Source organism: Diceros bicornis, chromosome X (assembly GCF_020826845.1).
Source record: "Diceros bicornis minor isolate mBicDic1 chromosome X, mDicBic1.mat.cur, whole genome shotgun sequence".
Taxonomy (NCBI): domain Eukaryota; kingdom Metazoa; phylum Chordata; class Mammalia; order Perissodactyla; family Rhinocerotidae; genus Diceros; species Diceros bicornis.
The window spans coordinates 66,733,923-66,748,490 of record NC_080781.1 but is presented as its reverse complement, the minus strand read 5'-3'; the positions used below and the strand labels follow the sequence as shown (position 1 = coordinate 66,748,490).

Sequence of the window (14,568 nt, the reverse complement as noted above, 5' to 3'; positions counted from 1 at the left end):
ATGTCTTCTTAGAGTAAGTGGCTGCAATATGCTATTAAGAACAAAAGCTCCATATTGTGGTTCTGTTAGCAAGTTCTAGAGAATTAGAATCTATAAAAATAGAGAAATGTTTCTTCTCTGTGGAACAAAAGTTTACAACAGGAAAGAACAACCCCTGAGGAAATCCAACTGCTATAAGCCAAAGGTATACCTTTGGGGTGGGGCGGGTGTTAGCGATAAGGAAGCTAACTTCTCAGTGTCCTTGTCTATGTACACTCATAACTTAGCTTCCTCATCCTTAAAATCCCCACCTTCCCCCCACTAGATTGGAAGGACTCGTTTTAATGCTGATTTTCTATGTTCAGCCCTCCAGATGGTCTGCCGGCCAATTGGTATGCTATGTAGTCCACCCCATATTTGTTGGAGGCAGTGAGGTGGAACAGAATATGCGCTGTCCTGGGAGTAAAGAAACCCCAGCACAGTGCCTGGCACAGAGTAGACACTCATTATATATTCATTGAATCTAGTGGACTTGAGTTCTAATCCTAGATTTTACCATTAACTTACTGAAAAGTTGTTAACTTGTTGAAGAGAAAGAGTTTAAATGGATCTATCCTTATCACTATCCCCCAATATATAGAACTGGGCTAAGAGAAAGGAATTGGTTAACAAAAGATACTTAAGCCCCACTAGTCTCTAGTTTCTTAAACTACGAAGTGGGAATAGCAACTCTTGCATATCTCTTTAGGATATTAGGCCAAATAATATAACAGGTGTGAAAGCGCATTGAAAAATATAAAATATTACACACACGTAAGGAATTACTAAAATTATTGATAGAAGCCCCAAATTCACTGATGAGGAGGGTAGGGGAGCTGGAAAACAAAGAGTCAAGGCTGCATTCCTAATAATTAGGTAGTAATTACCCACTGGTTTTTGTTTAGGGAGCTGTGTACAACTAGGGAGCTGTGTGCAACTTCAATGGCATAATCAGATACCAAATGAATAGCGAGGGGTGCTTTGAGTTTGGATCTATCATTAGAGACTAAGGAAGATCATTCTCATGTAACTGGGGGTTCTCATCAGCATCCGTGATTGCCTTGCTATGTGCCTTTGGAAAGTGATCTGATTGCTCAAATTTCCATTTCCCTAACAGCAAAATGGGGCAATTGATACCTTCATAGAAGTGTTGTGAAAATACATGAAGGAAAGGCAGAATATAATTCCAAAAGGCTGGATCAAAGATAGAAGGATTTTCCCCTTAAATCTTTTCAAATGTACCCTCAGGAGCTGCCATAGAAATTAAGCCCACTTTCTGAGATTTTCACAAGGAGAAGGAGGATAAATTTCTTACTCCCAACCCAAAGACAGGTAGTTATGCTCAAGATTCTAATTTTCTTAAGAACTTCGAAGATGTGTCTTGAAATGGAAAGAAAAGTTGTGCTCTGATTGCTTTCCTACTTTAATCAAACTTTCTTTTTAAACTATCTCAGTTTAAAATGATTTAGAGCCCGGCCTTTGGCCACCTCTATATGCAAACAGTATACTGGACCAACACCAAAAACACTCTGCTCACTGCAGCCCAAGTTGTGTTATTTGTAACCTGTAAACTGCAGCTCCTCGGACCACACTGCATTGACATGACATAATGTAGGGAAAAATTGAACAGGTTGAAGGTGATGGCAAGCAGAGGCTACAGATCAGCACACTGTCCTTGTGCTCATGTTAAGTCTGACTGCCACTGAACTGTAACAGTGAATAGAGTGGAAAGACAGAAAAGGGGAAGGGTTTATTCTGTGTGTTGGAGATCTGCCTTTCTAACGACTCAACCAAGCTGGCCTGTATTGGTCTAGTCTTATTTCATTGTTTTGGCAAGATTTAAAATTGACACTGCATATTGGAAGTTCTGAGATAAGATAATTGATGCCAGACAATTATGATTAAGGGACAAAAAGGGTCTTTTTATTTATTATTTTTATTAATCAGTGACAATAGATTCAGAATCACCTCCTGATGATTTTTTAAACATTTGTCTTGTTATGAAAATAATGTTAGCTTTTGAATTAAACACTTGAAAAAGTAGCTAGAGATAGATAAATTTCTGCTTACCTTTTCCCCACCTCCCAAAGATGACATAAAAGAACACACCCAGCATCAAATAGCAAACACAAGCACACATAAACAAATGTGCCTCCTGGCAGAACTGTTTTTCACAGTCTATTCACAAGCAAGTTTCTGAAATTGTGAATACAGTTGCAAGGGCCTGTGATTGCAGCTTTTAATTATATAGCTTACCACCAAGCTTCCTGAATGATTGACATATAGCATAGCACATAACAGGAGTTTTATGGGGATGATTTCTAACAGTAAGTGACCCCTGAGTTATCTTTAACCTATTGTGCATGCACTTGGTTCTGAGTACTGCCTTATAAGGAATTACATCCTGTCCCAACTCCCCTGCTGATATCTTAGGGACCAAAAAGACAACGCTAAAGGAAGCGCACTTTCCATTTCTCTTTGCCTTTCTTTCATTCCGAGACTATGACCTGTTGTATCTCAATAGGCTGAAATCCACGGACAGCAGATGGGGTGGTGAAAAAAGTGTTAGGTAGTTCCCCAGGGCTGATGGAGCCAGAGTCACTTTGTACTGAGCCTCCACTGTTCTCAAACTGTGAGATTTTCTTTTTGATCATCTTTCTCTCCTTGGCTCTGCGATTCTGAAACCAGATTTTCACCTGAAACACAAAATGCTTTGGATTTAATGAGACAACATACTGAATGCAATTTTCATAGTCATTGTTGATATTGTGCAGGGACTTTAGCATTTACAAAATCCTTTCACTTACATCACTTCATTTGAGCCTCACAATGACCTTATAAAGTATGCCCATTTAACAGGTTAAAAAAAAGCTGCAACTCAGCGAGTGAAAGTATCTTGCATGAGATGAAACTGAGATCAAGTCCAGGGCTACTGACTTTGAATGCAGTGGTTTCTATATTACACCTTACCCACCACCTCTGTTGTACAGGTAGAAATAAATAATGATAGAATGGCAGATGCCGAGGTGTGGTGATAAAAAGGGAGGGATTTAACAAAGGTGATTACAATTTGTCATTAAAAGAAACTTCCTAATAAAGTTAATGAAACATAAAACTGGGTGAACAAGGGTGATGAAATAGTATATCCCTTGCTGTGATACCAATGTGCCTTAATACATGGTTGAAATGTAAGCCACTTGGAATAAGGTAATACATTAATGGACTTTACAATTCTAAGATTCTGTGGTTCCAGGATTACTCCTAGACTTAAGTGAAAAAACATCAGGTAGTTATGTAATGTCAAAGTCTGGGTGAATGGAAACCATTGATCCTTGATATGATTTAATCTTTACTGAGTACCCACAGTAAGCTAAATTTGAGGCAGGCATCACAGGATTACATACACCATAAAAAATTAAATTTCCTACCCTGAATAATAGAAAAACTTGGTTCAGGTAGCAACATGGTTGTTCAGTTACTGTTGTAGTTTCACTGATATGAACTAGATAATCGCCATGATTGCCGAATCTTCACTTCACATGTTGGTTGTGACTACTTGGAGAACCATATCAAGATTTTGACTGGACTGGTCAATTCTATGGGTGTTTTAAATTCTTCTCCACCTCCAATGTCCCCACCCCTTGCTTACACACCTACATAGTGCCCACCACATTCGATTATTAATAAACTCACCAACCAAGGAGACTAAACTAGGAGGTCTAGTGGATGAATATGGGCTTTAGGAGAGGTTGGAGTATGTCTTGGTCTTCTGTTTCGCTTCCACTCCTGATTACAGACTTCACTAAAACCTCAGCCTATTGAAATGATTATATGAGACACGTTGGATGTACTTCTCGTGTACCTGTCTCTCAGAAAGGCCCAGGTTGACTGCCAGCTCTGATTTTCTCCGAATGGTGATGTATCTATTACAGTGGAATTCCTTCTCCAGCTCCAACCTTTGATGATCTGTGTAAACAACACGATACTTTTCTTTTGTCCTTGTTTTCCCTGTTAAGGGAGAAAGCAGTACATTTAATCATTTTTACTTCTTTGGAGATTGTTTCAGCTGAAGGAATCAGAGCCACTCTTCCCATTCTTATCTATTACTTTCAAATATAAAACAAGGACATTTTTCGAACCAAATATGTCATAAATCCATTTCTCCATTAAATACTTTGTCATCTGTGACTATTATGTATATATGTAACCAATACATCTATGACGCCACCATTGACCTACTGTTACACCAAAGCATTTTAAAGCAAACACTTAATCCATGATTTTCATTCCCTTCCCACTCACATATGGGAACAGTATTGGCAGTAGTAGCAACATCCATTATACAAGCACTTCCCTTTATATTTTATGCAGTTCATTCATACTATTTCCTATTGAAACTCTCACCTGCACTTTCAAATTATGCAGAACATGTCTTATCCCCATTTGACAGATAAGGAACCTGAGGCTCAGTGTAGGTAAATAAGTGGGTTTGTGCTAGTGAGCTGAGGAGTGGGGACCCGAACACATACCCTTGACTCCCAGTCCAGTGTGCTAAATGTTATTCCCAGTTTAAATATGCTAGGAAGCATAAGAATGGCCCAAGTGTGGCAAACTATTCTGTGATCCTGACATTATTAGTTACACACATTCTAGAGAAAATTTCATTTGGATTGTAATTTAAAAAGAAAGCGTTTATTATCACTTAGATTCTGTTCTAGGAGAGCCCCTATTACCTATTAGAAACAAATAGTTTAGTTTGTTTTTTGTGAGAGTCTTAAACCAATTTTTATTCCCAAGTGGATAATGAATGGGGGAAGGAGGGGGCGTTGACTTAAGCAGAGTAAAGTGAGCATTCTAGTATTCTTTGAAAGGATATACAAACATTTGCTTTGTGTTACAACATTTAACTAATTTCTCATGCCCTCCTTCAAATAGAGTTTTATTCCTCCTTTCAAATTTTTGAAAGGTGATTAGGAAGTTTCCCTTTCTTTTCAATTTTTTTAACCCCCTCCAGGATCTTCCTCCTTTTCTCCATGGCTTTTAGCAAACTCCTTCTGATCTTCCCTGGTTGTTTTTGATGTGATATTTTGGGGAACAATCTGTAGGACAAAGCTTTCTTTAAAGTGGTTCCCTAAACTCCATTGAGGTGTTAAGATATAGCACAGGCCTAACAAAGGAGCTACACAGCATCAGATTCCATCCTGAACCCTCTTTACATTCAGGAACACCGGCCAATTGGTTTGGAATTTACAAGCCCTAAACAAATGTCAGACACTCTTTCATCTCTAGGAAAGAAAAAAAAAAGGGACATGATTGTAGAAACAAATTCTAGGTGAGAAATATGTTTTAAGATTAAACTAAATGGCTGACTAACTCATGGACTAATGAACTAAACAAAACTTTCCCCTTGAAAATGGTGAAAGATGAACTCCAGTTAACCTACCTCAAAGGCCCAAACTTTGGGTTGATTTTCTGAATCCAGACGGAAACCCAGGAAACCCAGGGGTCTGGCATTTTTGGTATGTTACAAAGGCAGAATGTATATTTGAGCTTACAATGAAAACTTTGAAGTTTAATTTATTTCCAGAACCTCAAATCTTAGGATCAAAATATATCTTTGAAGAGATGTTTCCTAAAACCCTTCCTAATACCAAGGTGGCTGAGTATTTAAATTATAACCTGAGGCAGAAGTTAAAATTCAACTTGTGTGTGCCTGTGTTTTCGACTCTTTGATAATAAGTAAATATAACCAGACTTCAAGAACTCTGGAAGGTTGCAGTCCTTCCCTACCCCCATTGGTCATAAATTCTCCTCTTGCAGTTTCTTCTGAGGACAATAAAGTCAAGACCAGGCCTCTTTATTTGCCATGAAAATCCTCACCCTTTCCGGCAATATAACCCTTGAAGAAAGGAGGAACGAGGAAGAGCCCCGCTGCATATCAAAGCCATTGGAAGTGTTAAAAAGGGTCTGTTGCCCCAATCTGACAGATAAGACCTCAAACCTCAAGAAGATGTAGCTAAGGGAAAATATTGACTGCACAGTTTACAAAGAGAAATGAATCCCCATTTCCCGGTGCTCCTCTTGTGTCCCTCCCCCAGAACTGTCTTCTTTTCCACCCCTGTCATTGCCTCTGCCCCTTAAATGATGAAATCGAATTGAATAGGATTTGGACATTTTCCAGTAGAGCATAATATCCATATTCCCATACCAAAGCACCAATAAAACACTAAGAGTACTAACTTTTATTGTTCAAGCTATTCTCTTCTCCTAAAGACTACGTTTATGAGGATGAAGGATCCCCTTCTCTGACACTATTGTGAGTTAATTTAGGAAAGTAACAATGGTTAAGGTGTATTAAAGGGCTGCTTTCATCCCTCTGTAGTGAGATTTCATTGCCTCACCTCCCTCTTCCCCCATTCCCCCCGCAAAGACTCAGACAAACCTTTGTAATTCAGGATGGATGGACTCCTTCCCATTATCCAGGAGACAGTATCCCCACAGAGTTTGCAAGCAAGCGTCATCATATATGATAACTTATTATCACCCTAAATGTGCTCGTTTGAGAGACTGGCTGGGAAAGTGCTGTTAGGCAGAGAAGCACTCTCCAAATCTAAGGGTCATGACAATGATGATGGTGAGGGTAAAAATGATGAAAATCAATTTCCTTCTATAGGGAGTACAGTGCAATTGACCTCATCCTGATGACTTTCCATCTTATGGTAATCCTTTGCTGCTTTTAGTTAAAGCTTGCATCCCAATTCATTTATAAAAATTGTCCAATGAAAGGATCAAAACTAAGGAAGACAATGATAAGCTTCGAGAATTATTAAGCAACTCATTTTCTGAAGTGTCCTAATTGAATAAAACCCTTTAAATATATCTTCCTCAGTGTTTTGTCCAGTGGCTTCATCAGAATTATTCAGTCACTTCTTTCTCTCCCCCTCTTTCTCACCCCTAACAAGAAAGCCTCTCTCCAGCCCTGTTTAGATTACCACCTTGCCAGTGCTCATCCAGGGCTACAACTCTGCGTAAAAGAAAAGCTCTTAGCTCTAATGCACTGACAATATTTAAAATATGAAATTCTTAATTTTCACAGAAACTTTCTGTCAGGTTCCTTTTCATATAATTTTTAAATGAGATGTGTATTGGAACAGACCATTTAGGGAACAAAGTGGAAATAAAAATATCTCACTTTTTAATCAAATCACCTAGGAGACAGTCATTTACTCTGTATGCCAGTCCCCTTTCTCTCATTAGAAAATCAAATGTGATAATAATCATGATGAAATGTTTACTGATTGTCCCCTAATACGTGTATTTTTCTTTCTTTAACTCACCGCTATTTAAAACATTTTTCAGTAATGGAAAGAGCTTTCATTTGATTACCTTAATCAGGGAGAGGTTACTTCCATTTTGTAGTTCATCTATTTTCTTCTCAGCCATAAGCCAAATGTTGTCCCACAATACTATAGAGTGAAGTAGAAAATTTAGGAGAATCCGACTCATTCATTCATTTAACAAATATTTATTTAATACTCACTATGTATTAAGCACACAAATGGGTGCATTTTGGTTTGGAGTGATCCAATGAGATGATCAGCTTCATTTTTTTGTAGAGTTCATAACTTGAGATCCATGAAAGGGCTTCAGTGGATCCATGAATATCCCAAAATTATTTTTAAAATGATGTGTGTGTGTGCGTGTGTGCGTGCAGGTGTGCTTTTGTGCATTTTTCTGGGGAGAGGGTCCATAGTTTCCATCATATTCTTAAATTGTTGCTAAATATGCACCTTGGGCTACAAAAATATAGCAAAGTGGTAGTTTTAATTTATAGGACGTTAAAATGATTGAATTTAATAAAGTCTCATCTATAGGATAGGCTGCCAGGAGTCAAAGGAGGTCCAAAATCATTCAATTTTAAATTTCTCATAGAAGTTGGATAGAAAATCTTGTGAAGGTGGCATTGTACAGCCAGGTACATAGCTTCACTAATGATGACGATACCACAGACTAAGTAGTCTCTTTCTAAACTCTCTTGGCACCAGAATTACCTAAGAGAGAGACTCTGGCCCATAAAAGCAAATCCAAATGGAAGACTTTAAGCAGAGAAACTTGTCGTATTTTCTCTTATAAACAGAAAATTCATGACTCAAGATTTCTTTTATCTTGTCCCTTTTTCCCCATCGTTCTCTCTTCCAAACAACATACAGATAACTTTCCTCTTCTAAAGTGTTTCAAAACTTAATCCTGGACTGGGAGCAGCTACTTTCCTGTCTGTTGCTAATGGTTAGGGCTTAGTGAATGGACGTTAATTACAACCCTAAGATTAGATGTAATAACAGCCCTGAGTATGCCCCACCCTAACCTCATTTTCTATTTATTCTATTTAGTCAGCCGACTCACCTATATTTTTAAAAAATGCAGATTTACTTCCAAACACTTTAAAGCCAAGTATTTAAGCTCTACTTATACTTTGAGATTGCTGCCCTAGTATGTCCTAAACTGCCTCCTCCCGGCTGAATCCTCTTAATGGTAAAAGTTGATCCCTTCCCACCCTCCCACCTTTACTTTTTGGAAGGGAGAAGAAGTGCAGAATTGTGAACAGGAGCATAATCATTGTGGACAGATGCTATTGAAATGTCATTTCCTCCCCAGAGGGATGAAAGTGATGGAGTCGAATTTTACTAATTTTCTCGAGTCACAGGGAGCAACGGGTTGGAATAATAAGAATGTGATAAAAGAACAACTACAGCTGAAAACAAACATCTCCCCGCCTACCACCTCGTCCAAGATTAAAACAGAGTGCCCACTTCCCCCGCCCGCGGGTCCCAGCAGCCGCCCACTGGCTTGCTGGTAGGAGCGTGGGTCAGCGTTAGGCTGGGCTTTCTGGGCCTTCACCGCGCGCGGTCACTGACCTGCATCCAAACCCTGCGCCTCGGGACGCCTGCCGGGACAGTTATGAGGGCTTTAACCACTTAGTGCTGGGGCTGATATTCGAGCGCGCCCAGCGGATGTTAGGGTTTGAGTAGTTTACTATGTCCATGCGGTGTGCTGTACCCTTCCTCAATGCCTCCACTGGCGGAAAGGACATTGAAAGAAGGCATTGGGTTTGAGTCCAGCTCACCTCTGCCAACTTGGGCGAAGGAAGCTGGAGCTTCCTTGAGAGGCCAGGGTGAGGAGGCCGCTTTGCCATTGGGGCATTCGTGGCTAAACTGGAGGGTCTGTTGCCAGCCAAGCACCGTGAAGCTAAGTTGAGCATCACGAGATTTTGGGAGAGGCCGACTCGCCCACGTAGGGAAGAGTTTGAAATGCAACGGGCAAGCAGCAGTGACTGAGCCTCCGGACACCGTGGCTATCTTTTCGCCTCATTCACCCTTTGATCTTTTCCGTGCATCTGCTTTCCCATCTGGGCAACTACAGGGTTGGATGCTGATCCTTGTGACTCAACATGCCCACTGTTCACCCGCTTGCTTCCTTGACTGATCAGGGAATGATGAAAAACACCCCTAAGGTCGGTTTAATTCCAAGTGCCACACACTGTGGGCTTTGAGCAGGGCTACACGCGAGGGTGGTCACTAATGGGCGGGGGCCCTGGGCAGTCAGCCACGCAGTGGTCTCCTCAGCTAAGCTGTCTCAGGAGAGGCCCGAGGAGTAGGAGGGCGGGCAGGCCAAGGGAAGTAGACGAGAAGCAAAGGAAGGAAAGGTGTGAGGGCATTAGAATCGATTACTCACCAGTCACCTGCACAGTCTTGCGCATCCACGCATAGGGGCTGTGACGACTTCTGCTGGGAGAACTGACACTGACGGTGCTGGCGTCGATGGGGAACAGTGACCCGCCGGCTGGGGCTGGCAGGCTGCCACTGCTGCTTCCACCGCCCGCGGGTCCCAGGTTGCTGTATTCCGGCGATCCAAAAGCTGCGGGGCTCGAGGTCATGTCGTTCATGGGCACCGCGCCCATTGTATTTGATGGCCCTGGATAAGCGCTCCAGTCTCCCCGAGGGGGACTATAGGGTGGGCCCCAGTTTCCCAGCGGCGGCCCGTGAGGATCCATGCTGGGTATATGGGGATACCCCATATAGTGTGCGTAAGCTGGGGCCGCTGCAAAGTTGGAGGCTGGCAGCGGACTCCCACCGCCCCCGGTGCCGACAGCCCCAGCGGTGCCGCCCCCCGCAGGGCTCCTGAGAGTGCCCGGGTACATGCCCGCTTCTTTTTCCAAAAGGCAGCTTCTGTACATGGTGGCTTGGGTATGAGGAAGAAACTCTCTAAGCCATCCTGAAATCCCTGTAAGGCCCCAACCTGACTCTGAGAAGCAGCGGGGAATCAATAGGTCAGTCCGTAGCTGTGCTGCAAGCTCCTCTGCCCCCCTTAGGCTACTCCATCCCGCGTTTCCTACCCTGACTGTTTCCAGGTGACTGGTAGCCCAGTATAGATGGGCCACCAATGGCTGGGCTGACATCAAGGGGCTTCAGGCTTTTACATAGCATTTGCATTCAAATGAAGGGCCATTTCACTTTCACAGGGACTTGTTCACTCTGCTCCCTCTCCCAGAGCTCCTGGGCCTTTCTGTCTCATCTTTCTGGCTTTTGTCCATCTGTTCCCCATAGCACTAGTCTTGGGCTTTTGGAGGCAGGAGCTCCCCCAGAGGTTTCTGACTGGCCCCCTCCAAAGTGAGATGGAGACTGCAGAAGCAGGGTCAAAGTCCTGCTTTTTGGAATTCAGTCCTTACCCTGAGCGTCTCTTCCCTTTCCACTGATCTTCCCGCACCCAGCCTGCATCCATGGTATCCCCTCTGCCCACATTCCCTGGCAGGAGTACTTGACATGGCACTGGTACATAATACCACTGACAAGAGCTTTCCCTTCTCCTCATTGCCCCCTCCCCCAGGAGGAGGGCTTTGTGTGTAAGGATAGGGATTCATTTCACAACTATATATTTTATGCTTACTGTGTGCCAGGCACTGTTGTAGGCACTGGGGATACAGACGTGAACAAGAGACAAACATTTCTGCTCTGCCTTCCTAAGGTTACATTCCAGTGGATGACAGGCTAGATTAATTGGATGTTTTACAAATATGCACAAATTAAAGAAATATGAAGAGAGTAGGTTATGAAAAAGGGAAGGAAAGAGGGAGAAGAACCATGTGAGTAGTGGGCTTTCTTATTTTCATATCAGTTCACTAGTCTCGGGTGTCTCTTTCTGCCAAGTATGGCTTCTGCCTCAAAGCCAGTGCACCAAGCAGCCAAATTCCTGCAGTCTGAAATCCAAGGAAGCTACAGCTCCCAATTTTCTTTACGCTTAAGGAGATTTCCTTTGTAAAGCTCCAATTGTTGAAAAAGACATGGGCTTGCCAGTAGATGCCAATAAACTCAAGATTTTTCTTCCAGAAACCAGATCACCTCCTGACCACAAAACCAATCTCTATCCCAGTGTTTCTTCCACCCCCACCCTTCCCCATCCCTTCCCCCCTCCCAAAACCTGCCACAACCTTTAGTCCAGGCTGTGCTCCTACTCAGGGAAGGTGCTACTCTATAAAGTCCAACCCAGCCTGACACCCCCATTAACTACTCCCTTTTTGGCTTTGGAAATATCACTTTACTTCTGGGAGTTTCAAGGTTTTTCCTTGTGTAAAATAAGGATCTTAACAGTGTCTGCATTGCAAGGCAGGATTTGCTGCGATAATGTATGCAAACTGCTTAACTTAGTGCTTGATACATAGTATGAGACTACTGTATTAATTAATTCATTCAACAAGTATTTATTTAGTGCTAGGTGCTGTTCTATGCGTGGAGATGTAAACAGTGAACAGACAAAGCCCTTGACTTTATTAAGCTTATATTCTAATCAGGAAAAACACTAATAAGTAATTAAATTTTATGGTATATCAGATGGTAATAATCAATGCTGTGAAGAAAAAGAAAGCAGGAAGGAGGATAGGGAATGCTAGGGGGTGTTGCAGTTTTAAATGTGGTAGTCTAGGAGGACCTCACTTAGAAGTGACATTTAAATAAAATATAGAGGAGGTGATGGAGTGAGCTAGGAGGAGAGGACCCAGACAGAGGGAACAAGTGAAAAGAGAATGTCTATCTTCTACTGGAGAAACAGCAAGGAAGACAGTGTGGCTAAAGAATAAATGAGGCCCAAAAGCTAAAAGGGAGTAGATCATTGTAAAGATTCTACTTTTTGCTCTAAGTAAGGTAGGGAGACATTGTAGCATTTTGAGCAGATGAGTGACATAATTTGACTTAAGTATTGAAAGGGTTACTCTGGCTGTTGTATTAAGAACAGACTGTAATTGAGTTGTCAGTTTTTTTTTGTTGTTGAGATGCATGAGTTCTTTATATACTTTGGATATTAACCCCTTATCAGATATATGCTTTGCAAATATCTTCTCCCAGTTGTCAGGTTGTCTTTTATATCAAGGAAATGCAAATCAAAACTACAATCAGATATCACCTCACTCCCTTCAGAATGGCTATAATTAACAAGACAGGAAACAACATGTGTTGGAGAGGATGTGGAGAGAAAGGAACTCTCATATACTGCTGGTGGGAGTGCCAACTGGTGCAGCCACTATGGAAAACAGTATGGAGATTCCTCAAAAAATTAAAAATAGAACTACCAGATGATCCAGCTATTCCACTGCTGAGTGTTTATCCAAAGAACATGAAAACACACATGCATAAAGATACATGCACCTTTGTGATCATTGCAGCATTATCCACAATAGCCAAGACTTGGAAGCAACCTAAGTGCCCATCAAGAGATGAATGGATGAAGAAGATGTGGTATATACACACAATGGAATACTACTCAGCCATAAGAAACGATGAAATCCAGCTATTTGTGACAACATGGATGGACATTGTGGGTATTATGCTAAGTGAACTAAGTCAGAGGGAGAAGGTCAAATACTGTATGATCTCCCTCATAAGCAGAAGATAAAAACAACAGCAAACACAGAGACAGAGATTGGATTGGTGGTTACCAGAGGGGAAGGGAGGAGAGAGGAGCGTGAAAGGGATGATTAGGCACACATGTGTGGTGATGGAATGTAATTAGTCTTTGGGTGGTGAACATGATGTAATCTATGCAGAAATCGAAGGATAATGATGTACACCTGAAACTTACATAATGTTGTAAACCAATGTTACCGCAATAAAAAAAAAAGGAAATGTAGTCCAACCAAAACAATAAAGTTGTATTTAATAGGAAAAAATAAAGTATAGACTGTAAGTGGGCAAAATAGAATCAGGCTGATTAATTAAAAGGCTATTACAATAATCCAGGTGAATGGTATTGGGGATGGAGAGAAGTGGTTGGATTCTGGATATACTTTGAAGCCTGCTTTGGAGAAGGAGAAAGAGGAGAAGGAACAGCAAAGACTAATTAAAGCCTGGCACTGGGGAGAAGGGACTAAGGGGCAGGAAAGTAACATACCTATATGCACTTTTTGCACATGATCTCATTTAATCTTTACAACAGCCCCATGAGTTATTTACTAGCATTTCCATTTTAGAGATGAAGAAACTGAGGCTCAGAGAGGTGGCATGACTATTTATTTATTATTATTTTTTAATTATTATTATTTTTTTTTTGTGAGGAAGATCGGCCCTGAGCTAACATCTGCCAATCATCCTCTTTTTGCTGAGGAAGACTGGCCCTAGGCTAACATCCATGCCCATCTTCCTCCACTTTATATGGGATGCCGCCACAGCATGGCTTGCTGAGCGGTGCATTGGTGCGTGCCCGGGATCCGAACCGTGAACCCTAGGCCTCCACAGCGGAGGGCGTGCACTTAACCGCTTGCGCCACTGGGCCTATTTAATGACTATTTAAATGAACTACTGGTGTGTAATAAAGCTAGGTTTCCATCTTTGGCCACCCTGACTTCAAAGTTCCTGTTCTTAAATTGGAATCCTGCTAAATGTACGACCTCAGGGCTTGGCCCTGGGGCTTGACTTCTATTTTCTTTCTTTGCTCAGGCTCCCAGGTTGGCATTCAATACTCATCATAACACAGACTCAATTACCCTTACGTTATTCTCTTTCACCTATTCTATCCTGAGGCAAACTGGTCTACCTGATATTTGAAAAACTATGTCAGGATGGAAGCACATAGAGGACCTTTAAAAGTTAGCTAGCCTAATAATGCCATTTTACTATGAGGAAACTAAGGACCTGAGAGGGGAAAGTATTCTTTAAGGAAGTAAATGACAGAACTGAGATTCAAACTCAGGTCTGTTGACTCCTAAAGCGACATTCTTTCTACCAAAAAATTTATCTTTGCTTATGCAGTTCCCTCTGTCTAGACTGTTTTTATCCATAAAAAATGTTCAAATTCTCCCTATTCTTCAAGGCTCAGCTCAAATGCCCCCTCCTCCCTAAATTCCTATGTGATGATGCTCCACTCAGAAAGCACTCTTCCTCTTGTCTGACTCTCATTACCAACTCCCCTGTCCCACTGACTAATAATATTCTTGTCTACCTTAGAGTTATTTGGGGTCTTATCTGAATCTTCTGGCATTTGAGCACTTTGAAGGGGTGTGAGGAG

At 41.7% G+C, this 14,568-nt stretch overlaps 1 protein-coding gene across 1 annotated transcript; it reads right to left on the bottom strand.

Annotated features, from left to right (window-relative positions):
- Nucleotides 1-1,971: 1,971 nt before the first annotated feature.
- On the bottom strand, nt 1,972-10,349 carry CDX4 (caudal type homeobox 4). Its single transcript, XM_058535231.1, has 3 exons — nt 9,751-10,349; nt 3,881-4,026; nt 1,972-2,714 (listed from the first exon to the last, which is right to left on the bottom strand). Exons 1-3 carry the CDS (start codon nt 10,250-10,252, stop codon nt 2,508-2,510), a joined length of 855 nt encoding a protein of 284 aa, XP_058391214.1. The 5' UTR covers nt 10,253-10,349; the 3' UTR covers nt 1,972-2,507.
- Between the last annotated feature and the right edge of the window lie 4,219 nt (nt 10,350-14,568).